The 27,721-nt window shown below is 40.8% G+C and overlaps 1 protein-coding gene across 6 annotated transcripts in view; it reads left to right on the top strand.

The window, feature by feature from the left end:
• Positions 1-27,721, top strand: part of mtt (mangetout) — a 237,064-nt gene that overhangs the window by 131,021 nt on the left and 78,322 nt on the right. For all 6 annotated transcript variants that reach the window (XM_065476639.1, XM_065476638.1, XM_065476637.1 and 3 more), the window contains 3 exons: positions 11,660-11,802; positions 20,941-21,111; positions 25,253-25,397. In XM_065476639.1, the coding sequence (XP_065332711.1) occupies positions 11,660-11,802; positions 20,941-21,111; positions 25,253-25,397 (459 nt within the window). The remainder of the gene's footprint in view (positions 1-11,659; positions 11,803-20,940; positions 21,112-25,252; positions 25,398-27,721) is intronic.

The raw sequence follows: 27,721 nt of genomic DNA, 5'->3' as shown, positions 1-27,721 counted from the left end.
CCAGTGCAAAACTATTCAATCTAATTGATAGCGAAACACATGACTCATCACACACGTTCACTTCCAACCATCTTCACTCGGTGGCGAGCAGACAAATGGCTAATTGGCCCAACCCTCACAACTCGCAAAAGTCGCTCGGCACAAAGCTGAAACTCGTCTCAACAGGCGGAGGCGATTGCGGCAAAGTTCGCCAGGGCGAATTTGTAAATTGTATCGCACGCCCCTGAGCTAGTCAGCTTGGAAGACGGAACGTGCCATTCGCATCACTCAAAAGAAACATAGTAGTCGGTGACAGGAGAGACACACAACTAGCCTGCTGTCAGACCGACGGCGAGTCTGTGCGTGATTTGTGGCTATGGAGCAGGAACATCGGTTTCCTCCAGCCAGAGTGCCTTGACTGGAGGTGCGAGAATTCGTCAAGTCACTTCGCTGATACAATTAAAAAAAAACACTTCACTATACATCATTTTGATGTTTATCATTTGAGGAGGGAGATATTAAATATCAAACGATTTGCGGAGGAGTGCGCATTGCTGCTGCTCGTGTTCGGACTCGGAATGCTATATTAAATTTCTTTTCTTTCCTTTATACAAGTAAATCGGTAAAGCAGTTGCTTTCATCAACGCTTAGAGAAAAATAAGAAGGATGAGACTTATTTTATTCTGCTTTCAAATTCACTCCTTAGGACAATATCAGTCTTCCTTGACTTTTGTTTCAATCTCAATTTTTGTTTGGAATTTTCCCATCACTGGAGCTGTTTTCAGTGCAGTGTGAATTTGAATTTCTCCTCATTGTGTGACCCCGCGCATCTCCATTCGAAGCCATCCGTCGCAAGGAAGAACGACTTGGCCTAGAATGGACCAACGAAGCTGCGCCTTTTGTCAGTAGCAGTCGCAAATTCGAGCAAGCTGAAACGTTTGGACTACTTCGAAATTAAAAGCGAAGGCACACTCATTTCGAAAAACAAACATGTTGCTCCGGCATGTCGGACACTATTTCTGCTGCTCCTCCAGATTCTTTGTTCGCACTGAATTGCCTGCCAGCACGACCCTCGCGTTGACCCAGAAGAGCTCTCCGGCTGCTGGATGAATGCTCATTCACTCACTGGAATTTTGCTGACTGTGCGCGCTTGGAAAAATGTTTCATTATTTTAATGGCTTTACTCAAATGCGAACGAGAGAGACATACACACGTGCAAATACTGCGCGAGTGTAGGCATGAATCTCATTCACTGCAATGCTGGATTTTATTTTTATAACATAGCAATCATCTCTGCTTTAAATGAGGCGAGCGAAAGAGGGAGTTCTCACGATCTTGACCAACTGAGGAAGGTGAATATTATAAGAAGCACAATCTCTGATGAAGAATTTTAATTAATGGATGTCTTTAACTAAGCAAAAATTGCATCCTTTCTTATTTGAACCAGTTCTAAAGAGAGAAAATTGGTCCTAGAAATTCTAGAAGAGAAATTTTAAATTATAAGCCTAATTAAGAGGATTTAAATGGTAAAGTGCTGTACAACACGAGAGCTTGAGATGTAATTTTCTTTTTATAATTTTTCGATTTATAAGCCTTCTATTCACATTAATTAAAATCAAATTAGATTAACCCCATTTTTATTTTAAATTTTTTTCAAAGTCACTATCGAGCAAAAAGTCTGAAGTGAGTCAACTCCCTATGAGTGGAGATTGGCGCCATTCTCCCAAGAAAACCCCAGCGGGAACGAAATTTGCGCTGAACTTCAAAAACAAACGCTCAGTGTTTTCGTTTGGCATAGCTGGAGCTTCTAACTTTCATAATTACATTCGCGCCCAAACAATTTTAATGGTGAAATCCGTTGTTGCATGCCTGCGAAAGTTTGCTGCGTGCAAACTTTTAAGGGGTCTGACGGTTGCTGAAAGAAAAATTGTATCAGGATGGAACGTGTTTTGAAAGGGCACGCAATAATTTGGGCGGAATAGGGTTAGGGAGAGTTTGGTTCTATAGCAGACAAGCAACACTCGCTCCGTGTAGTGTGAATGAAAGGACATAGCGCCTCAGGTCGTTTAAAGGAAACAGTTTCTCCAAATTGTTTGCAAAAAAAAATCGTCAAGACTACTCCAATGCCAACGGGGGATTTATTCTATGCCGGAATAAAACTAGAATAAATAAAGTTTCTTCCATTTCAAGACTTTTTGCGACCTGTTTGATGGGCGTATTTATTGACATCAGTTTTAAAAGTTCTAGAACTCTCTTGCTCTTTGACTTTTAAGTAAACCAGTCGAGTTCTGTTTATTTTTCAATTCTCATTCCCCTCAAAAATCTTTGTTTTAATCGCTTAATACCAAATATTAAATTCCTTACGAGGAGACGAACAAGTGGCAGTCATTCTGTGTATTTTTTGTAAAGCCTTAAAATTACTGAGCAGTTCTCTTGGGAACCGCTGCCTTAACCATTTATATACACTATGGGAGACAGGGGTAGTGCCGAAAGAAGGAAGAGAGGAAAGGTTTAGTTTGACCCAGTGGTAATCGCTGCCGCCGCGGTGTTTTGCGGGATTAAACGTGGCACAGCGGCCGGGGTTGTGCTTTTTAACAAGCTGGAGGCCGACACTTGAGCACGCCCCTGAGCAGCCCACCACCGGCGATACGTCTTTCCCTCTCGCTCGCCTATATAATTGCTTGCTCGTCAGCTCTTATTTAAATTAGCAGCGTACCTCGCCGTTTCGAGAGGCGCTCTCTTTCCCTTCTCGCTTCAATGGGCCTGTCGGATAAAAATCTTGTGATCAGCATGTTGAGAACTGTTCACTCGCAGCACCTGATACGCGAACAGAGAGGTTGTTGTCTGTTTTTGCTGTATTCAATTTTTTTTATAAAACGCCCCCGAGGAGAGCGAAACTGTTGCGAAGAGGCCAAATTGAAAATTCGGCGCTTCAGCGATTACTTTTTCCAAGAAAGGCAAAATGTGTTTCAACAAGCAGGATCTTATCCGAGATCAGATGCTTTATCGAACTGCTTTTCTCTGTATTTTGTTAATATGCTTTCATTTTTGGTGTGGGTTTGGAGAATAGGTTTTAAAACTGAAATATCGATTATTATTTTTCGTAAATGTTGAGAAGAATGTAATTTTCAGTAAAAGGAAATTAGTTATATAAGAACAAATAATATATTTCGTTCTGCTCCTTCTGGCTTAGCATTTTCTTGGAAAGTATCTAATTTTTTGGCAAGAATAAGAAACAAGGGGAAAAATAAAATGAAGAAAGAGAGGCAGCATGGTTGAGGGGTGGATTTTTCCTATGGCTTGGCCAATATTCGTTTCCGCAGGAAGTTGGCACGTCTAGAAGCAATTCAAACCAACGCCTTGCTTTGATGAAGCACTAACTTGCCACCCGCGCGGCTCCTCTCTTTCTTGCTCGCTAACTTGGTTCTTTCCTTTCGAAAAAGCGATAAAACATACATTTGCCAAATGCCACCGTTACGAACAGCTGTCGCCACGCTTGATAGCCTTTTGAGGGCTTTTTTCGCCGAATAGAAAGTGAAAAAGAAGGCCTCCCTCGACTTGATGCAAAGACCTGTATTTAATTTAGTAATTGTTTTAATTGAGCGCCGAGCCAGCCGCCTCCGCCTTTAATTGGGTTTGCCATTATCTCCTGCTATTAGTCTCTGATGTCGAGACCTCGAATGGCAGACCCTGCCATTTGTCTCAATTTTGGCCTCGACGGAGAAGAAGGCGCCGGCCACCTAAATGGAGTGTGCGATTCGTCACGTTTTTTGGGGCTCAGCAGAGGGGGGATTAATAACTGTGGACTCGCCCATCGTGTTGCTAGCGAGAGAGAAAAAATTGCAAAAATTGATTTGAGCGTATCAAATTTTAATGGAAATTACCTCTATTATTTTCGTCATAGTTCATTGGCGATCAGTTTCCAATAAAAATAGCTCGCAACGTGGGAAATTTTAAAGATTCATTATTGTCGGGCTCACGTAAAGAATATTCCAGTAGATCATCAACGTAAAAACATGCTATTTTTATCCTTAAAATACGTGTTTGTTTTGAATTCTCTTGTAGTCTAAAAAATTCTGCAGCAATGAAAAGAGGTTATTTTTTAAACGACCGCATCTCTCTGTTGTTTCTGTCTATGGTATAATAACAAAAAATGTTTCCCACGTTATTAAATCATGTGAATATTAAGGGAAATGTCTCATTGTCAGTCCGACGATAAAATGGAGCAGACGCTATAAAAAGTAATCATCAAACTTGAATTGATTGAATCATTCCCAGGTGTTTCATTAAAAGTTTGTAGCTGAAAATATGTATAGTCTGAGTACTCAACATTCAATCGACCCTTGTAGCACCTCTGACCGAACTTTCAATTTAACTTGGTTACCTGTTAATTGAATCAACCAAGCGGGCCAAAGGAACTGGCAATGCGTAAATTTCCGAGAAACAGTGGGGAATTGATTTTGTGTGTACAGAGTTTCGAATTCCGGCCATTAGGCGTATGCGTGCGATTCAATTCGATGCACTCCAACCTGTTACAAAAGGCTTATTTGGCAGACACCAATGCGAAAGCACCGTGTAGGAGCGTGAAGGCTAATTTGTGCGCGCCCGTGAATTTAATTACGCGCACGCATGCATGTAGCCAAAGTAAGTGCCAATGGATGTTCGAGTTCGGTTGGTCGCCTGAATTTTGAGGTCATAACCCTTCGAAACCTCCCTCCCTCATTCTCCCCCTCGCTCCGGTGGTAGCTTGGAACTTTTGGTTGCAAATATTCGCAGAACACAGGGCGGACCATTTAAAGCAGCCTCGGGCTTTGATACCGTACGACCATTAATTAATTCAACACGAAACGTGTAAATAAACGAACTGTGTGTCAGCGAACTAAAGAGCTCGCGCTTTATATTGCATCGTTTGTCGACTGTTCAACAATTAAATTTCCTCGCTATACACGAAATAAGCAGAATGGAACTTTTTTCTACTGCTTTTTAATTAGAGCTTTGTGCTTAAATGGTTCGTTAGCAGTGTTTAAACTTGTCGCCTGAAGTGTATGTTTAACCTAAGGCAGCAAGATACACGTGTTTGCACATGTTCAGACTATGTTGACCAAGTAATGGTCAATATAAATGCTAATGTTGGTTTGGTATCAATCACAACACAGCCGATTATCCTGTTCTATTCAATTAGCCTTTGGCACTCTGGTGATTGCTCGGTTCGATTGGCCGTGAAAACAGGGACCATAAATCACCCAGTGTGTAATTATCTCGTGAAGTGACTCGCAATCAATCACAGAGCAGCAATTATTCTCAAAACTAACGCACTGCTGCGGTTTGCAGGTTGATAAACGTGACTGGCGATCGATTCGCGGCTCAACGCTGAACAGCCTCGTCGCCGCGAGCAAATCTCAGTCAGATAAAAACGTTAATTAGTCGGCAGAGTTCTCGTTTGTCGTTAAATTGCTGCGAAAAGATCAGCCAAGCTGAAGCGCGCCTGATAAGCGGCGAACGCGCTTTGTTTGCTCATTTTGTGTTTATGTGTCGTAATGGCTTTCAAGAATTTGACGGCGCGCGCGGAGAAGTAGAAACCGGGGGAGTGCCGCTGTAAAACGTAAAACAGGGCCTGAGCGGAATTCGCCAAATTAGCTTTAGAAGCTGATGGGGAACCGCAAGGGACGTAATTGATTAGATGGGCTTTGCAGTTTGCAGCCAGCAGTCTGTGCCCTGATTCTAAGCTAGTTTAGTTAGGCTTTTTATTAGTTCTCGTCACAAGCAGATACTGGTATGCACACTCTGCCGTATCAGAGTGAATTAGGAAGTTCAGACGAGGAGTTTTTTCTCTTGAAATTGGTTGCGTGGAATACCTAAACAACCAAGTTCCTTTTTCACTTGAATCGGTGTGAGCTAAAGGATATTGTAGCGTCGCTTTTCTCTCGGTATTAGCTGCAATGGTGCGTTGGTAAAGTTAATTATATTAATAAGTTCACTAGTATAAACCGAATTAGCTTCGCATTAGGGCTTTCAAGCCGTTCCCGTTTAGCTCAGTAAACATTAATGAGGTTCTACGAAAGCCTTTGAAAGCGCATACAACACGTGTTCTTCGCCTGACAATCAAAAGCCGTAGCAATGGTGGCAATTAAATGCGCAGTGGCTTTCCAAGTCTTGCAACATCAACGATCTACAATTTTCACTGAAACTAGCAACGTCCACAATTATTTTCGAAATCAAAACGTTAAAAAGATCCAAAAATTCGCAAAAAAAAAAAAAACGTTTCTGTGGAAGAAACCACAACTTGTGAACGCGTCCACAGTTTTGTTATGAATCATAAAATCCCCAGAAAAGATTTTTGAACATTTTAATTTAATATTTAAAATTGTGGGTGCGTCCTAAAGTTGTAGATTTATCCACAGAAACGATTTTATGCAATTTTATATCGCGGATTTAAAAAAATTGTGGATGTTGCTAACTTCAGCATCGATTTAACAATACCTTGGCATGCGCGCGCGTTATTATTGCGAGTCACGAGTTGATTGATTAGCAAAGTGAATGCATCCATGCGCTATTGAATTCGACTTAGTGTGCTTACAGTGAGCATCTTTCCTTTAATGAACAGGGGTAAAGCTATCCGCTTTGAACTCAGCGCATAGATCATCTCTACAAAGTGTGTCAAAGATATAGCTTTCGCCTCGACAAGGATGCTGCACGCTGAGAGCATCTATAAGCTTGTCTTTGGTGAATTGATGCGAATTCCAATTCACAAAACTGTTTCTCCGGCTGTGCTTCAGATTATCAACGAGATGCATGCTTACTCTCTTTGAGGCATGATTCTTGCCGGGGCAAAGGAGCAGCAAAGTGATACAACACGCTTTCCAGACACAATCAATCGTTGCCGGCATTAAGCCCCTTTTTATGTTCCTTAAATCCCTTTTAAATTACTCTCGGTTCGCTTCGTGAGAGCGAATAATCTCGTCAGCAGACTACTCTAGCAGAGGAAGACCAGCAGAGAGCACTATAGCCGAGGACGTGTTCTTTGAATGCAAAGCACCGTTGCTGGATTTATTGCGACAAGGGCGATGGATGTGAAATCAGCAGTGGTGCAAAAGCTGCTTCCGCGAGAGAAAAAAAATATTGCAGGGAACAGGGCGAGAGAGAGACAGCCGTGTCAGCGCCCGACCGTACACATTTTCGCGCGTAAAAAAATGACATGAAGCACTCCATCTTTGGTGTCTCTTCATACGCGTGACGCCAATTTATTTCATTCCCCATAGCAGCCTCCCTCCCTGCAAAAAATACTAAACAAAAGCGCGCAATGCATACTAATCAAAAGTGCCTCCATGACTCCAACAATGCATATAGCATGACGTATACGAGGCGCTTTATTTTATAAGGGTGCGTGGTTGCACAGCAAAAAAATGATATAACCATTTTCCTAACACTGCATTTATTTCTTGGAATTCATATTAGTGTGTTCACGGCTGGAAAATTGCTAGCAACCTACGTTTTATTAAAAATACGATTTCTTTTTGTCACATTAAAGTAAAAAATAAGGTCAATGAAGTTAGAAAATGGAAATTTAATATGTTACGTTGGAGTTTTTTTAATTGGCCAAATGAGTACACGTGACGCCATCAGTTTTACGGCTAGAAAAAGATTAAGACACACTATTTTCTCTTAAACCTGATTTTTTTACCTTTCCAATCTTTTGGTCTGTAAATATTATTAGAAAACAGCATTGTAACATCTTTGCCCATCGTGACAATGAGCAATGATGAACGCCACAAAATTACTGACCGCTCCCTTTGTCCAACCGATTCCAAAAATAGCAAGCTGCGTGTGGCCTCCTTGCGCCAGTAAAACAAGGTTGCTATTTTTACTCTGCAAGTTCGGAATGCAAACACAACATTAAGAGAAATCTCATTTAATCTCGTCGCCTTGTGCACCATGGAAAATATAAAGGAATGTGTCGCTTGCATTCCCCAAGTTATCAACTTGTGTAACATACTTCCACATTGGAAGCCGGAGGCATCGACCTGCCTCCTTTTTATCTGCTGCACCCAGCAGCTTTACTCAGTCAGCCGAGTGGATCATAAGCCCAGCAGCACAAAAGACGCGTCTGCGAAATTTTCTTTTAATCTGAAAGCGGCCGCGCTTCTATCTCGTCCGCGAGATATTTCCAAATTAAAGCAGGTTTTCCGCCTCGGCCAGCCCTTCAGGTGCTAATTTCGCCTGAGAAGGAGCAAGTGGGGATATTCGAAGAATGCGGAAAGCTTTGAAGCTGATTTTTTTATGAAAAAAAGTGTACTCTTCTCTCTGGAAATAAAAAGGTCAGCGAATTTAGCCAGTGGAGAGAGAGTTGGGTGCTGGGGCCGCAACTGCTCCGGCAAAGCTTCCAATGAGCAGGATTAGTCGGAGCGGCGCTAATGGACATTATTCATGAGCTCGGTGCGTTTCATCAAAATTTATGACTGAGTTTCGAATCAGCGTCATATCAACACTTTCCGCCAGTTGTCAGCACCCGGTATATATCATGTGAAGCGGGTTGACATGTTGACCGCCTATTGAAAAAGGGGGACTCGGCTTCTGGTCAGCTCAAAATGATGTTATATTCAGCGTGCTTCGCTCGGTGATGAACGTATCATAAGCACAAAATTTGGCGAATTATTTGCGAGTTGCTGAACCATAAATTTAAATGCGAATTACTGATTTCATGCTAACCAGCAAAAAGGGTCAGCAAATTTATCGCACCAAACAAATTCACAGAATTTATTCCTGGCACAGTTTGCTGGAGATATATAGGTTAATTTATGTAACAATCTGTAAAATACTGATTCTATCATATGAATTCTAAATAAGACGTTTTACTTAACTAGCGTAAAAATGAATGCAGCGATAATGTAAAATTTAATGTTTTGCGCATTTTTTCACTTATAAAAAATGTAATGTATAAATTCCAATCAAAATGAAATTACCCAGTTTCACATCCTCAGGTGGGCTACAAGATATTTATACCTCAAAAATCGATACCCCTTCACTCGGAATTTAAAGAAGAAAAAGCACTCCTCCGCTGCCTTAAAAATTGCTTTCAACATGTTCGCTCTCCTGTTCTCTTCTCCGCGTGTTTTCATTGAGTTAAGTTGGAAAGAGTGCAGATAATTGACTTTCTCATTTTGGTTGCGGATTTGCGCGAATGTTGACGTCCAGAGCGGCACGCACTGTAGAATAATCCTCTGGTGTGGGATTTGCGGCGCGCAATCGATCAGCGCCGCACAGCACACGCCATTTGACGAGAACAAAAGAGCCATCGGCGGCAATTGAAAAAGCGGCTTACGCTCTCACAAGCGCAACCGATGCACGCGGACAAAAAAGCAATTTCACCGACCACCGAGTTAGCTTGTGCGGTGCGGTGCGGTGCAAATTTTCGGCCTCGGCGCTTGTCGGTTTTGCGTTTGCACTGCAATGAATGTAATTACAGGCGGCCCTGCAGAATTAATTGCACGCGTACTACTCATTTTTATTTTTACAAGCTTGGTACATGTTGTGCGCAATATGTGCACGCACAATTAACATCCGCACCAGAGTGTTTTTGCTGACAGTTAAAACTGTGCGCTTGTGTTTCGTTTTACTTTTTCAAGGATGAAGCTTAGCTTTCATGTGCTGAAAGAGAGCGTAAAATGCTACCGCGTGCAACTTGCTTGCTGATGCACATCGTTTTAATTGTAAAAATTATGTTTGAAGTTTAACATTCACCTTCATACGTTTAGATCAATAAAATTCATGTTTTTTTGCGGTTCGTTCCAAATTATTGTTGATGTTTGTCCATGACACGTAAAACGATTGCAAAGGGAAAGATAAAGCTCAAACTCTTCCTATTGAAGCCAGATGGAAGTTCAGGCCTGCAGTCAAAGCTAGGAAATCAATAGTTTTTTAAAATTAATTAATTAAATAATAATCTTTATTGAATGTTATGCGAGGTCATATACATTGCCTAAAATTCCTGTTAGTGAGCAATGTTTGACTTTAATCGCATCACACCGCAATTTAATTATGAAAATTCTCTGCTAATTTTTGAAATGTTGCACAAGTCTAGACAATTCAAAATGTTGATGGTAGATTCCTAATATTTATAAGAAATTGCATGGATGTTTACGAAACAAATATATTTACTCTCTTGTCCACCATCTGTGAGCGAGAGACTTGATTTTATTAATTCGCGTTCGAACACAATTCCGTATATAGGAGCTAAATCGCGTGAGAACGAGATAATTTTCGCCAGTGACAGTATTAATGTGTTCAATTTATTGCTTTTTTCGTTCAATATTTTTTAATAGTAGGAAACGGTCTCTATTTTGATTTCAATTTAAGAAACACCACTAAAAATAACGCATGTTTAGGTATAATTTAACTTATGCTAAAAATTGGCTCTACTACCTCCATTAAGATTGGGTGTCTTGTAAGTGAAGAGCGAAATAAGTGTGCTGTCGAATAGAGTAAAGATTCTTTCCATTTTCATTTTCACTTTGCCACCCATCCTGTTAGAGAGCCGCGCATTGGCTTATTTTATTTCAGCTACTTTTCCAGTTTGTTTTCTAATTTGTTTTGTCTCGTAGAGCATTTTACTATAAGGTTTAGTAGAAAAATACAAATAAAATAAAGCTGATTGCAAAGCCACAAGTGCGTTATTCTGTAATAATGTTAACACTGTCATGTTTTTTCCGCATTTTCTCTCGTCCGCAGTCAATTATCCCCGGCAACCGGCAGCATTGACCCACTTTTACTCTCAGGCAAAAACAATAACGCCGCCCACACTGTGTGTATTAGCGAACGTACAAGGCCGCAAATCCCGTCATTCAATTAATATTATCTCGAGCCGCTGACAACGCCGCCCCCTAATGACAGGGGCTGTGCGTGTTTGACAAACATGCAACATTTTGACAGCGAAACACATAGATGTCGCGCTCCTCACTGCTGGTGGTTGGTTGGTTGGACGGGCCCGCTCTGCATGCATGTAGAGAGGAGACAGCAGGAGTCTATTTGGCAGTCGTGTCACGTTCCGAAGGCTGCGCGCCGAAAAGCCGCGATTGCATCTCCAACTTGGCGGCTTAATCATATTTGCCAGACTTTTTTGATTGCACACGCTCAGAATGGGGGCGGGCGATACCGAAGGGATTTGCTTTTCTTGGGACGCTCCTCATGCGGGACGGCTTGAGTTCTAAGACAGAGCGCCGCCGACCCAACTGACTTTTAATACTTTTAAGCTCGGAACTTATAAGCCGCGCGATGTTCTGAGTTTGTGGCCAGTGCATCAAAGGAGATTGACGTTCAAAAGGAAAAAAATGGCCGGATTAAGCAGCCGATTTTTTAATCTTTAGCAGCTGATCGATTAAATAAAAACAACGCACAATACGGTTTTCAATCGCTTATTACAACATTCATCCCTTTATCCTTTGCTTCTCCCGAATCCTCCTTAAAGGTTTCCCTAAACCAAAAAATAACTAGCAACAACCTGCATTTTAAAGATTATGAAAAGAACTCACCAAAAAAATCCCTTGCTCTTATAAAGAGTACAGACCGACAACTCACTCAATCTTGGTCTGACCCAAAATTAGAAAAAAGTATATTAAAATTTGATCGAAACGTCAAACATTCCAATTTCGCGGAATATCCTTGACACTGTGCGTCTCTGTTTCAGGCTCGATCAGTAACATCGACGACGCCGAGTTCCACTGTAACAAAACACAGGTGCGGAAGGTGATTTCTGGCGTGGTCGGCGCTGCCTCGAGCGTCACATCAATCCAGGTGGCGAACCTCCTCCGTCTCTTCAAGATACCGCAAGTAAGTCTAGGCACGGGGTAGAAAAAGATAAAAAGTGGGTCGGAAGAGTGAGTGAGTGAGCGAGGGCGGGAGGCAAAATGTCACTCCAGTAGTTGAACCAACAAAACTGCTGAGAAGGAGCGAGAGAGAGAGAGAGAGAGAGAGAGAGAGAGAGAGAGAGAGAGAGAGAGAGAGAGAGAGAAAGGCAGCAGATAAGAAAAAGTTCACACAGTCTGCGCGAGATTTATTAAGATCCGCTCTAGATTATTCTTTTCATTTGAGCTCCTTTTGTGAGTGAAATAAAAAAAATATAAAATATATTTATGTATATATCTACAAAGGTCAGATTGAGTTACAGCTATTCAAATTATATTTTCCTGTTTTCTATTTGTTGACATTTAATTCCTAAACTGATTTTGCTCTGTAAAATGGCTAGAGTCATGGTTGATTATTTTAAAGCTGAAGTTACATTGTAGTCTTAAACTTAAACTTATTTTTTTACCATGAAAGTATCTTATCATGGCGATTATTAAATTTAAGAGGACTTCAATTAAATGTTGTATTCATGATTGCTCACGCCATTAGTTATTAGAGATCAAATCGGAGCACCACCATTTTGTTCTTCACGTGATTATTGCAACAGGGACATTCGTAGAATAAAAACCAATCAAAGAAAAAAAATAAATGAACTAAAAAAGGAGCAACGAGATATCGGCTGTAAATATCGCTAACCATTCACGGCATCTCATATTTGCCTTTCGAATAACCCTCAGTGTATCGATCAGTTTGGTGTGCGCTTCTCCCCGCAAAGTGTGCATAAAAAACACGCTTTGCTGTTTGCGTAAAAATAATGCTTTATTCAGCTGCGCAACGACATCGTCTGCCTGCCACTGTTTCAAGTTGGTATGCTACCGGGACGACTTATCTGAGTATACGGTTGCCTACTTCAAAACTGGCACACCGTTCTCTTCTCTCTCTTTTTCTGTTTTTACGCAGGCGAAGGGATGCATGTATTTTACGGCTTTCAGTGGTTATCGCTCTCAAGCGAAAGCACGTCGCGCATTTTCTGCTTTGCTCTCTTCATTTGAATGAAAACTCACGAAGTGGAAAAATTGTTTTCAATCAATTCTATGCAGAACGCCTTTGCCAATATCGCATATTTCTCGTGCTTATTTTTTGAATGTGAACGAATAGGTTTCATAAGGGTTTCCTCTACTTATACCAGAGTTGTTTAGCAACGTTTGGTCGAATTAACATTAGCAAAATCTGAATCAATTCTGCACCGTTCCCATCAGAATAAAGACGGATTCTAATTTTTGTATTGATGGAGGAGGAATTCAAGAATTCGAAAACTCAGAACTTGTACAAAAGTCGTCTTTATTTTTGTCTATTAGTTATTGCTGTCCTCTATAGCGCCATTTTTATGTAGCTACAAATAGCAAAATTAACAGTATTTAACAGTATTTTTAAAATTAATTTTGACAAATTAAAAATATTTTACAAATAAGTCCGGCGTTTCATACTTTGTCTAATTTGTATTTTACGAGTTCATCGGTTTCATGCTCCGCAAATAGAATCAATAAAGGTAAAATACATAGCTGCAAATTACATACTTCTTACATCGTCGCTCATTTTTCCCAGCGTTAGAGTTCCAACGGATTGTTAAAGGCCAAAGAATTTAATTAATATTGAAGGCTATTGAGGAGGAATTCATGTCAAGCAAACACAAGGCTACCTGCGTGGGTAGTTGCATCGCATCCCCTATTTGAATATAGCTACCCCATTGTTGTGACTGTAAACAGGGGCGCGAGCAAAAGCAGAGCAACAAGTAGCTCACTCCCACGATCTAGCACGCGCTTCCACTTGCGGGGAAGCTCGCAGCTGCATAATTCATTCCACGCTCTGCTGGTTGCCTACCTGACGTGCTAAAATTATACCCATTTTTGTTATCGCCGAGCCGCAGTGGCCCTGCTCTCAGACTGCAATTTGCATTTTATTGCGAGGCTGTGCTCTAAATCCAGAATAATGAAATTTGCTACGTCTGCTCTATACTAGGAGCTTTTATTTATATAGAACAGGAAACAAATGGTGGACCAATGTGGCGCGCTTTCATTGATAGTGTACGTGCAGCTTCCATGACATAAATTTATCTCAAGCTCTCAAATTCACCCGGACATTTTCCTCGTGTAAACAAACAGAAAATAATATTGTTTTGTCTATTGTTTGTGTCGGTTTATTTATTTATTTTGCCTGATGACTTTTTGCTTGCGTCTTGTCATTTATTTATTAAACAAATATTTAAAAATATCTAAAATGATTTCTCATCATGGATAAAATACGAAACTACAGAAAGAAGATAAAATTTGGTCGCAAGTTTTTACAAGACATGCACTTAATTTTCTTAAATGTTAGAAAACACAGCGATTTCTTCCAGAACTACCAAGCAGATCTAATCGTTTAGCATACCACAAAAATGATCTGATCTCTCTGACTGAGAAAAAAAAATCGCAGTCCAGTGAAGCATCCTTTTTTCCTCCCTCCAACCCCCGAGAGCTTTGGTTTGAACCTTTAGCATTGGCCCCGTCAAGCAAAAATCACCAATTCGTGGAAAAATGTGGTTGGTCGTTCCATATTTTTGCAATCAAAACGAATGATCCATCAGTTTGACTCTTTTAAAAAGGACGACCGTTTGCCAACCCAAAGGGGAAATTGGTACGTACCGCAAAAAACGTGGGTGCGTAGGCCAGACCGTAATTAGAGTTCCCATCCAGTTCAGAAAGTAACTGAACCCTCTCATGAGGCGAGTAATTTTATGGAAAGCCGATGCCGTGCACACATGCTGGGTGGCGAGGTGCAAACAGGTAAGCAGCGATGCGATCTGCTTACGCAAGCCTGCCTCATTTCTGATCGGACAAATAGTTAAGTGGGTGAGTCGAATACCTGCAGCCTGGACAGATCCGAAGCGTTAGCAATTGCAACGATAATTGAATTGATGCGCTTTGCATTGCGCAATTTCTGCGTGCGGCCAGCAAGCACAAAAGCACATTACAAGTGTAGCTCGAATAATTCCATCTAGCAACTGGACGCTCTACAACCCAGCGCTCAGCTCGCACCAAGTATTTGAAATCATCGTCACAATAGCAAGTGCACATATTAATCGTCAGTCAGATAATTTGATCAAATGTATAGTACAGGTGCAGTGAGCATTAATACGCACACCCACCGTCTGTATTACCTGACCCAATTTAGCATACATGCATATTATTTCATTATTCCGCGTTCATTCTTGTTTGAAAGCCCGTACCGACAGTTCATATTCGAAAATTAAAGTGGAATGATACAGGGCAACAATTGAAAATTATTTGAATTTTGGATGCCATAAACAATAGATCGATAAACAATTTGTTCAACAATTTGCAATAGTAAAAAAGGACCTTCCTACAGTAAAAATTCAAATTTGCCATTTTTCTACAAAATTTTCAGTGCTTGAACATATTTTCTCGGCTTATTCCGATTTCTCTCGTCGAGATCTGTCCCACGGTGTATGCCACTTATTGGGGAAACTCTTGGTTTTGAAATTAAATCGGACTTGAAGTAAGGAGACAGCCATTACCATTTGAAAAGCGCGGTAACTTTCCAGTCAATTTTCTCAAAAAATTACAGTTCTTCTTAGGTCACAAACATCATAATTTCAAGATTTAAAAGTATTTTTAGTTGTTCAACAAGTCTTGCTCGTTTAAACACGCAGACCCGGTCTGGGGCGTTATAATCCTCTCTTGCGTAATTATTATCTTTTAGAACATGGACGCGAATTTTTTGTTTTTAAATGTTCGGGGAATAAATTGATAAAAATCATAAAAATCGTCGTTGAACATTTTTAAATCGTCTGCTGCTTTACCGACAAGAGAGCGGCCAGTATATTGTGACGTCATCACTGCAGGAGTTACCTTTGTGATCAATTTTATTCAATCCAATCTATCAGCCAGGGTAGCTGGATTCACGTGTTATATTATTTGCTTTAGAAGTCCTGACACTGATGACATCACAATGTTGTGCTGGTCGTTCACTTTATCCAGCGATTGTCCGTCGATTAAAAAAAAATCAGATTTTTTATCATTTCACCTTTTTTGATATGGGCGTTCTAATAACATCGCGAACGAATAAATTAACCTCATTGGAGTCGAGAAAAGAACCAGCTAAAAGAACCTGCTAAAGGGTCTTTTTTATTGAAACGCTATAGACATTCGTCCCGTGATATTAATTATCGCATGCTGGAAAAGTTCAAAGCATCAATTAGAGAGTCGGAAAGCTTTCGCAGCCCTCCCAAATCGGAATAAATTCGTCATTGCAACGCAATAGATTCAAATTTAGGCGCAAATCAGCCTGCACCCGACCCCAAGGAAGGCGCTCAACAATGCGAGCCAAAACACTTAGATATAACGTTTCTGAAAAGAAACATTTTTCGAAGACCATCTACGCAGAACGCAACAATCTGGGCCCCGAAAACCTGCTCCTCTATTGTGTGCGAAATTTATTTAGGACCGACGTGTCACCATTACACATGCATTTCCACCGTGCAATAATGAGACGCCCTTGAAGAGTTTTTTGGGGCGACGCAGCGGCCGATAACGATTTAATGATGCGGGCGCACAACACACACATTCTTCTCGTTTTCGTTCTTGTCGGTTGTGAATGAAGCGGAGAATCGGCGGCGACAGGTGCTGTAGTTTCCCACACGCGAAAGCCTCACGCACAAACGCACCGCGAAACACGGCGCACGGCAAACAATGGCGGCGAAAATTGGCGGAAAAACGCCCCGCGGCGGCTGCGGCGGATGGATGGCTGCGTGCTTTTTCCTCCCGAAATTCACTCTCTTGCGCGCGCTCCTAAAATTCTCGGGCATTCGCAGCCTGCACTGTTTGCGATTCGCTTTTTTGCCGCCGGTGCGGAACGAAACGTTCATTTCCTCCCGAAACGCCGCTCCGCCGAGCTGTCGATTCGAGCAGGCGAAGAGTGCGAATTGACGATATTTTTTGTCCAGCACGCGTAACGGCTTTAGCGGATGATACCAAACTTATTCTGCTTCGTAATAGGCTTGCTTTTCGTCGCCGCTGGCGTTGCGCGCTCTCTGCACTCAGCCGCAGATTAGCAGACTGCGTTAAATGGGGAAAGTAAGCTTTTGTAGAGTCACTCACGCGTGTGCTTTATAATTTCCATGTCGTAATTACTTTTTGACTTCTTGTCCTACCATCAACAAATTAAGGCACGTTTGAGATTTTAGAATTAGCATTGATGTGAAAAGAAAGCACAACTGCTCCTCTGTGAAGACTGGATCTTGTGATATCATTTTTCGAATCGGAGTTGATTGAGAATTTCCCCTCAATTCCAATCTATGCAAACAAAACATTGAATGAAAACTTGGTAATGCTATCAAAAGTCTCACCCGGCAGCCGACAAGTGTTTGGTAACGTGGCTAGCCGCCGGTAAATCGAAGGTGCCGGAGATGAAAATGGGTCCCCATCCCCTCAGGTCGTTAAGCAAAGCACTATCAAAAATCGCTTCAAAACCCGGCCAGCTGCTGGCAAAAATGCATAACCGTAAATAAAAATTCAGTGAAGCAAGTATATAATATTAATTCAAATATAATCTATATCGATGTTTACGTTGTCGAATAAAAATTCGTCGGATAATTCCTTTTAGATTCCCTCTTCCACATGCAAACAATACTTGTGGTGAAATTTTTGAAATGTTTTTGTGATAACTTACAAAAATTTAGTTTGGTATATAATTACGTTCTTCAATTCTTGTTCCATGAGTTTGTTATATTTTTGCCATTGGATTTCATTTTGCCCAGTATTTTAGCCGCATAGTTTGAGCAAGAATAATTAACAATTTTACTAAACAAACAATCTTTCCCTTAGTTTCCCCACTGAGATTTTGATTTTATCGCGTTCTAAAATAAAGCAATAGGGAAAATGACGCATTCTCAGATCAAATCCCACGCGCCAGGGAAAACGCAAAGCCACTCTGTAAATTTTCTGCTACCCGTTGAAAATAATTCACACGCTCTCCTTGTTGACGATGATATAATGCCAACAAAGTGTTCCGATTCGAAAAGCACAATCGACCACGTTAAAAGGCAAAACTTTGAGCTCATTATTCCGCCATTTGCAAATGCGAACAAAATCCAATGTATAGGCGAAAATCGAAGCGGATTTTAATGTATTTGATGACGCTCGTGGTAAGAGGAAAGGTTCGCTTCGCTGAAACGCGCGTGGAATTAAAAAGCTGGACTGCAACCGCGAGTGGAAGCTGCTGCTTTCTGACACTTTGTTGTTAAGTGCTTAAAGCACCGACGCAAATTCAACAAAATTATTTGCGGTCACGTAGAGAGAGGAACACGCAGCATGTCCACCACAATCGGAAACTTCTGCTGCTTTTAGTCAAGGAAAAAAATAAATACGTGTGCTTGGCTTTTGCAGGCTTCATTGTGGCCTAACTATTGCACAAAGATTTCAAAAGATTGAAATCGTTGCACTAAAGTGATATTATTTTTGTGATTTCTTTGATTGTTGCATGCTCTATTTCAATGATTTATATTTTATCAGAGTGAGCGGCTATTTATATGTTTAGTACCTCATTCAATCGGAAACTAGAGCATGAGAAAATGATATTTTTTATTCATCTCATGCCATTACAACGTTAATTTGACACTCAATATCAAGCATGCCTTGAACATTATCATAAAAGGAATCGCTTCGCAGTAATACCTTTCCATTTCTAGTCCAAATTGGGCACAAAATACTCTTTCCAAAATAATGCTTCGTCCACAAAAATTGAACCAGCATTGTGCAGAGGAGCTGGAGCTTTAGTGCCCACTTTTCACTCTTCTTTTGGTTCCACTTGCCGAAACGACGCACGTTTTGACATAAAATTCGATTATATTGCCAGCAAAAAAGTTCACCATTTTTCGTTTCACTTTTCATGTGTCCTGCGTATCCAAAATAGATCACTTTTGCAGTGCGTTCTCCTTGGAGATTGTACTTTTACGACACTTCCGAGAAAGCTGTCGCACATTGGAAGCAATAAAACCGAATTGCAGTTGCACTTCCCATAAAAATTATGATTGCGAGTAAATTTCAAACAATTTATGGTATAGTAACTACATATTTTAAAGACAAACTCACTCAGACATGCTAACCTTTGCACGTTTTAAACAAAATTTGTTCTTTGATTTGAAAATTTGCCCTCATTTAGGAAACAAATTAATTTTGGACATTTCAAACACTTTCAATCTTTGAGTCGAGCAAATCATTATTTCGTTGACGTTCAATAGCTTTTTATTGTAATCTAAGAGGATTATGAAAATATACTACAAAATTTAGAAAGCACTTTTCCTGAAACTGCTTTTATCTGTCCGATAATGCCAATTTTTCAGCCTTGTTATTTTGTGGAACTGACCTTTGAAGTATAAAATACTCAATCTCAATAATTGCGAAATCAAGCAGTGCAATGCCATTAGTTTGCCTTCAGGCAGACTCGTCCGGCGAACAGATGTCCGCCTTATCATTGATTCAGAGGTCTGAGCTGAATTTCTAATTTTGCACCCTCTCGTGTGCAGACGCAGACCCGACTGGGTGCTCGCGGGCCGATCATTCTTCTCGGTGGCGGTCCGAGACGGTTGCATTTGACACACAAGCCGAGGCGGATGTTGGAGGTCAGACAGTGGGAGAGAGCGAAAAGGAAAGTGACGCCTGCCGCCGACACTGCCTTTGCACGCACCACGACCCTTGTTGAAGGGACCGTGTTTTCTCAAGCTTGGCAACGTTGAAAGTGGCCGCTTTTCCTATATCAGCAAGGCCGACCGAGGCATAAATTATGAATGTGAGGACCCTCTTGCCTCCCTTGGCTGCCCATTTCCTGAGTGAGAAGAACTCGGCGAATGTCGAATTGACTTTCTCGCCGCCCTAATATGCTCGGCAAACGCAAATATTTAGAGATTTCCCTTGACCAAGTTTAGACACCACTCGAGGAAATTTAATTCATTATAGAAATTGAATCCGGACATCTGTGCGAAAATTATGCATGGAACACACAACTCCATTGATTTAGTAATTTATCAATTTATTCCCGAAAACCTAAGCTCATTACATGGAGGTACTTTGTGTAATCTTTATTTGTTCTGAAAAAAATGACAGGCTTATATAATTTTAAATCTGTTGGTAGAAACACGAGGTTGTCATGATTTTTCCGTAGAAATTTAATGCAGCTTCTTCGGTGTTTATTTTTCCATGTTTCTGCAACAACATCCTGCAGCCTTGGCTCTTGAGCTTCCTATCTTGTCTGAGGACTGAGAATATTATCATGATTTCACTAGTTGCGATAGCCCCTTAGTGTTCGTTGGCACTAATTGATGGCGCCAACGGTTACTTTCGATTTTAAGGCATTTCCACTGCGATTTAAGACTCATTCCTGCCATTGTGCATTCTTCCCCTTAAATAATTTATTTTCATGAGCTAAAACAAAAATTCGGTCCAGCCAATCTCCGTAGAAACGTAAAAGTTTTTTAATCAAAGTAACAGATCTTTGCTGACGTTTCTACGGAGATCTGTGGGACTGATTTTTGTTTCCGACACATCAAAAGAAATAATTTTCAGTGACGAATGCACAGCAACAGCATTGAGTCTGAAACCGTAGCGGAAATGCCTTAGAATCGATTTTAACCGCTGACACTATCGATTGACAACTTCAAGCACTGTGGGCCTTACGTAAGCTGTAACCAGTAGTCGAAACTTGTTGAGCAGGACATTTTTATATAATTACGGAAAAATAAACAGATGACTATACACTGAGAAAGGTGCATTTAATTTTAAGTGGAAAAAATTATTTTCCATTGCTGTTAAAATTTTGGAAGAAGCACTCTTTCCGATGATTTGCAAACTTCAATTGAATCATGAAAATCAGGACCACCTATTGCTGTAGAAAATGTGAAGTATTCTCGCAAAAATCGCAGTAATTGAAAGCTCTGCTTTGAAATGAATGAGACAATGATAAAGAAAGGAAAAATGAATTTGGCTTGTTTTATATAAATAAAATTGTGTTAAAACTCGACGTCATGCATCCATTTTTAATAAAAATAACTCGATTTTTTGCTTTCAGGTGTCGTTCTTCTCGACGAGTCCCGAGTTGAGCAACAAGCAGCGCTTCGAGTATTTCACGCGCACAATTCCCAGCGACCACTACCAAGTGAAGGCGATGGTCGATATCGTGGGTCGCATGGGCTGGAAGTACATATCCATCCTGTACGAAGAGTCCAACTACGGCATCAAGGTATTATTAATTTTCTTGCAAAGTCGCTGACACCGCATGGCTCTTCGAATTCTGACAGTTCGGCCATCTGCTGCTGCTGAGAGCATGGCAGTGGACTGGTCGCCTAGCAGCCGAAATTTTTCTATTTTTACACACGCGTTCGCCCTTTTCCAGCCGGCACAATGCCTGGTTGCCATTTTTGTTGACATAATGCTCCTTTTGTCCGGCTGACTTGTAATTTCACGTGGCCAGTTTCATTTCCCGCAGACCGTCTGGCTTCCACGCAAATTAAGTTTTCTACCAGAGATACCGTCTAATGTCGGGATCGCGTGCTCTGCGTTATTAGCCGTGGTGTGAAGGTGCATGCTTAATGTTGCATTTTCAGCGGTTGATCCTAGTTTAGACGTAAAATGCGCTTGTCGATTCGCGGCGGCTTCCATTTGTCGAGTGCCACTCGTAAACGCATTACTAGTTGATAGCGTCAATCACATTAGACCTTTACATAAAATGGCAGGGAAATCGCTCGTTTGCGACGAAGATATTTCAGCCTGTGTAACTTTTCTAACTACATAAATTATATCACTCAATAACCTTTTCAATGAAATAAGAGTGTAAAGGAGCTCAAGTCAAATGAAATTGAGGTTGGGACTTCTGAAAAAATGTAATCCTGACATGATGTATAAGGGACGAGTTAGTTTAAGTCATTTTCCTGCAACGTAAAGCAATTTTAATCGCTTCTCATTCCACGGAGTGCTAGTAAGCTCCTTTATTTGATAAAACGTCATCCCGGGAGTTTTTCCGAATCGCAACAAGAAATTGGGCCTGACGCATGGTATCTGGCGGCAAAGTAATTAATTTTCGAGCGTTTCCGCCGTCTGCTAATTCGCTCGGGGACAAAAGCGTAGGCGTCAGGCGACCGGTAGCGAGATGATAAATGCTGCGAGGCAGCTAGAATTATTTGTACGCAGCAAGAAGGGAAAAACGAGTGTGCAGGCAGCGGCACGTTTTCCCAGCAGCCGCCATTTGCGGCGTCCATTAGTCGGTTTGCGCGCTGGCAAACAATGAAAGGCTCTTTCTCGACACTTGCACTTTGCATGCGTTTGGTGGTGGCGAAAGTGGCCAACCTCACAAGAGCTCTCGACTAGCAGCACGCATGAGTATTTTTCCTCGCGTTTATAAAACAAGCAACCCGACACCTTCGAAAACTTCTCCGCCACTCCACTTGCAGGTGTTCTCATTCTCTAGAGCTTGGGTCTATTCAGAAAGAAGGGAAACACCAAGTTTCCTATTTTCCGACACTTGTTTTGATAAGTGTGGTAAATACGCTGCATTTAAGATGATTGCAAATTGCAAAATTTTTCTTGTCTGAATAATAAAAAAAACAAAGATCAAGATTTTAATTTTAATTCGAGACTGTCGTGACATTTACGAGGAAATATTGATTATTTGTTACCTGCTGCCTCTAGGGATATCGATACTTTCTAATAATCAATATTAATTCATGGAGAAAACACTAAAAATTTACCTTCGGAATATAGTTGCTAAAAGCCCTTAAGTGCTCGAGGCCACCAGTAGATGGCGCCATCATTTACTTTCTATTTTAATGGACTTTTATATACGCTACGATTTGAGATTCTATCTTTCTGCTGTACATACTGCTCTAAAAACAATTTCTTTTGATAAGCTGAAAATATCAACCAGTCCAGAAAATCACCGTAGAAACGACGAAACAGATTTTATTTTATTTGAAACAAAATTTTTCACGTTTTTTAGCGATTGGCTGTACCGATTTTGGTGTTCAGCACATCACAAGAAATCGCTGTAAGTGAAGAATGCATAGTGGCAAGATTGAATCCTAAATCGCAGCAAAAGTGCCTTAAAATCGAAAGTAACCGCTGGTGCCATCTATTGGCGGCTTTAAACACAAAGACTTTTGCAACTGGTGAATTTCAATACGATTCCGGGAATCGGGTTTTTAATAAATATTATAGTTCTGAGTCAGTAAACTACTCATTTATGATCTTAAGAAAAAACACAATGTAAAGTTAACTAGAGTGGCGTTTTCGAATTTTGAAGGGAGATTTTCGTATAAAGTGTGGTTTAAATTTTGTCCACCTCAGGAACCGTCAACGCTTTTACCTTGCCTAATGATTTTCCTCGTGTTCTGGCTATATCCCTTTTTTGCACTTGGCTTGGCAGCCAGTGATGGAATTATTTATTAATTTCTTGGGCGCTTGATGGAAACACCATTTTTCCAGAAGAGCAGAATTTCCTTGCTGCTTCACCAGGGCAGGGCGACAAAAACGCTTTCTAGAGGCAATTTAAAAGCAATTTCGAGCCAACGAGATATTATAATTTTATAATGCAGGAATGCGTTCATTTCATGGCGGACCAAGTCACGATAATTACAAAGGCGACCGTTAACCCAGTTGTTGCATAAAAACAAATTGATATTCGTGAACAAATGAAAACCAGTATCGTCGGGAATTTTACTTAAAGCGAATCGATTTAAATTTAATGTTGATAAATAAAATTTTAAGTGCATTTCAATTAAATCGCGTTGAAAAATTTCAATTTTTGTAACTAATAACAAAGTAAATATTAATTAAATTGGAAGTTACAAAATTATTCAATTATTTAATTGAAAAACATCATATTATATTTCAAAACACTTGATCGCTCTACATATCATAATTTTCACTTTGTTCCTGTATTAATTCATTGAAAATTAAATCTTTAGATCGAATGTTATAAAGAATAACTCATTTATTCGCAAATGCAATATTCTGTTCATTTACTCGCGAAGAGCACAACTTCGCGATGTTGTAAGGCGACCCTGCGTGAAGCTAGGAAACATGCTTAATGTAAATTGCGCCTCGGCAGGCAGCGAAAGTAGAGCTACCGTTCATTTATTCGTTGGTTTCAAAGTAATTATATGCGTCGCGGTGGAAAGAATGACGGTCTGCTCTTTGGGAAAATGGGGCGACGTTGAAAAATGAGAGTGACACACAGAACTGGTGGGCAGCAATGCCATTAGCATTATGGCTAGGGTTTTTTGCTGGGTTCCACGTCCATTTTATCCTTGCTGCCGCGTTCGGGCAGTCAAAAGATCGGAATTCAATGGGCTCGGCTAATTATTATGTGCATTGATCAAACGCTTCCATCCGTTTGGTACAACGTAATTATCGTGCACGCAGCGTTTGCTCAAAAGCCCCGGCGGGTAATTATTTTCACTCGAGCGAGCTTTCAAAGCGCACATGGCTGCTGTTTAATAAATCGCTGCCGAGAATGAAGCTATTCTATTAAAGCTACAACAACCAACAGTTGTTCACTCTGGAAAAGATGATTGTTTTGATAGCTACCATCAATATTAATCAAAACAATTGCAAAAACCAGTTTCTATTATATTTTCTATGGTAAATATACAAAAAATATTGATATTGACCTTTGGCGTAATTTAAGGGAAAATTACCCCGCTCCAAGTGTAAACCCTTACGCCCCAGTTCAGGATGACAAGTCAAAGAGAAGATAATGAATATTGTGGCTGAATGGAAATATCAACTAGTTATCAAAAACGATAATTTGGACTCAATAATTAAGATGCATGTGCCCCTAAAACTTTTTTTCACGCAGTAAATGTGTGCGCTAACCATAAAATATGGGATAAAGTTAGAAATTCCCAGCCTGCGAGTTTTGATAACTCACTTCGTTGAGTTAGAATTTGGTTGAAATGGTAGCTCTCAAATAGAGCTTGTATTTTTTGGTCTTGCGCCGACCAACACAGCGTAAAGAACGAGTCATGCCAGCTTGGAGAGTTTTCTCGAGTTGAAAAGTCGGGTAACAGCTACAGAAGTCATGCATGCAATTTATCTTTTAGAAATTTGCGATCGCATCCCACTTCTTTTGTACGCAAAGGCTTTCGCTGAATTTGAAGCAGGTCGGAATGTAGGCTAATCAAATTATTATGGCCGCCACAAAGAGGCTGCGGCGTACATGCCAAGCAGGCTGAATTATTCCCGCTGCCTGTGAGAGAGCGAGGCGCAGAGTGTAATGATCCAGCTATTGTGCACAGCACAGAGAGCTGCTGCTGTGCCTTTGCTAACCCATATTGCATTTTAATTCGGTGCTCCTGTGTGTGTGTGTGTGTGTGTGTGTTCCGCAGGCCTTCGAGGAGCTGGAGGATCTGCTAGCGACGAAGAACATTTGCATCGCCATCAAGGAGAAGTTGGTCAAAGACTCGGGAGTGGCCGGCGAGCACGCTTACGACTCCATCGTGGCAAAGTTGCTGACGAAACCGCGCGCCAGAGGTGAGTTCGTCAGCGAATTTGCATCATCTTTGTTATCCGGCGGCTTTGTTCTCCCCTCTACGTCCGGCAATTAAAAGGCAGGCGCAACCATAAAAAATGCAGCACGCACTACTTCTTAGTTCTCGTAGCTGTCCGCAAGACCAGTTATTGCGCAACAGAAGAGTTGACTTGTTGACGCTTCTCTTTCTATAGGTTTATGAACAGAGCTTTTCCAGAAAGCTTTGAAAGCTGCTCCAATATTAATTTTCCCTTTGAACCACAATTAAAAATTATGAATTAATTAATTTATTTCAAGTGTCACAGCAACGATATAATACGCAAAAAATACAGCTCAAAAAGCAGGCAAAAGAGATGGTGGAGTTTTGACTATCAAATTTTGTAAAGTCCTTTTAACATCGTATTCATACTATGCCAAATTCAAATTATTATATCTTTAATGGATTAAACGGGTAAACCGATGGCGCCAAATGAATATGCAATTATTATTAAATTCTAGTAAGTAAAGGCAGAACAAGTAGAAAGCCAACCCGATCAATTAGATGAATTTTTCAGGTCCTAAGTTACACCTTATCTCTTCTACTTAAAAAGTAAGAATGTTTGACGAGTGCTCCCCTTCCTAGAATAAAGCTGCTAGGGGCCGCTTGCAGAGCAGAGGCTAAAAGGGCTGAAGAAGTTAAATTTTCCATATTTTTAAATATTATTTGCATATTTAAACCCACCAAGATATATGCATATCTTCCCCTCCCTAAAATAATATTTAATTTGTATAATTAGTGTTTCAATTTGGGGGGGGGGGGGGTAGACCGCCATGTCGATCCGAACCTTTTTGTAGTGCAGAAGGAAAATATTTAGATACAATGCCTATTGAAAATGTGGAACTAGTGAGGTTAGGCAACCGGCATGGTACATATGCTTAACAGGTTGCATATGAGCTTATAAAATCAAACGTTGGGTCGTTGGGTCCCTCCCTTAAAATCTATTCCCGGCGAGTGCAGAGGAATAATATTCTGGCCTTATTAGTTTTCCCAAAGTTAAATGAGAACGGGGAATGTGCTCAAAGAGAAGTTGAGGCCGAAACCACTTTCCAAGCCATTTGCTCTTTCGGTCAACGGAGAGAGAGAGAGAGAGAAAAGAAGATGGCTGGAGTCAATAAGACCAAGCAAACTCTGTGTGCAACGAGCTAATTGGAATGTAAGGGGAGCCTAAGTAGCGACCAGAAGCGTAGCCACAGAAAGTGCTTCTCTGACCTTTTTCACGCACAGACGCGCCAAAGCGTATGTTTCGCTTTAGCCAAGTTCCCTTTTAGCAGGAGATATGCGAGTGGAGCCAACAGGCCAACGCGGCCGTAATAATACATTCGTACCGTTTTTATCCCGCACGTCGGCCCTTGGTACGTGCGCGCCAGAGAGATTTTCCGTCGGCGGGCGTCTCTTCGCATGCGACGGCTTAAGGCAATCCGAGAGTGTAGGCAAAGGAAATTTTGTGTATCAAAGATCAAATATCATGGCGTACTGGGAAAACCTGAATGGCTTCGTCAAGCGGTTGTGATTTGAATGGAATATTTAAATTGACAGAGTCTGCTATTGATGGAGGTTTCATTACAATTGCTAAAAGCAATTATTTTTTTCCTTCGCACTGTACATGGGGATGCGGCACGCCCTCACCTTTTTTACAAATTTAGAAATCACGATATTTCAAAATCACACGATTTGATGGACTTTTTTTATTTTCATTCAAGTGTCGTCTCATTTATTTTTATATAGTATTGATTATTCATCATTAATTTATCCCATGGTATTTCTCCTCAAACCCAGCTTTCCGATCTTTGCTGAGCGCCTCTAACCACTAAGCAATTTTCATCTTATGAAAGTTAAGGTGAAACATTATTATCCTTGATAGTTATGATTTTCGCAAAGTTAAGCCTTCAGGATTCATTTGGACGAATTGGAATAACTATCTATCCTCTGCCGAAATATCTTTTAGCTGGCATCCCCCCTCTATTAAACAAAATTAGATCATAAGGCAGAGTGGCAAACGCAAACTAATAGAATCCACGCTCGCCACCTTTGACTCAGCTACTAAGATAATGAACTTCTATTTGTAGCAACCCCGCCGCTCTCTAATTGAAATTATGCAAATGCGCCGACCAGCTTGTGATTATCGAGCAGCAGCATTATTGGTCTAATTAGCTTCGATCTCTCCGCGCGCTTTTGATGGTAAAATAATTTAGCATGCTCCGAGTGCAGCTTGGGAGTGTGCAGGCTTTATCGAGTAAATCCGCGATCGTGTGCACACTGCCTTTTTCGAATGATGACCCACTGGAA

Source organism: Cloeon dipterum, chromosome 1, assembly GCF_949628265.1.
Source record: "Cloeon dipterum chromosome 1, ieCloDipt1.1, whole genome shotgun sequence".
Taxonomy (NCBI): Eukaryota; Metazoa; Arthropoda; class Insecta; order Ephemeroptera; family Baetidae; genus Cloeon; species Cloeon dipterum.
The sequence above is the reverse complement of the archived record's forward strand: the minus strand, read 5'-3'. Positions and strand labels throughout refer to the sequence as shown.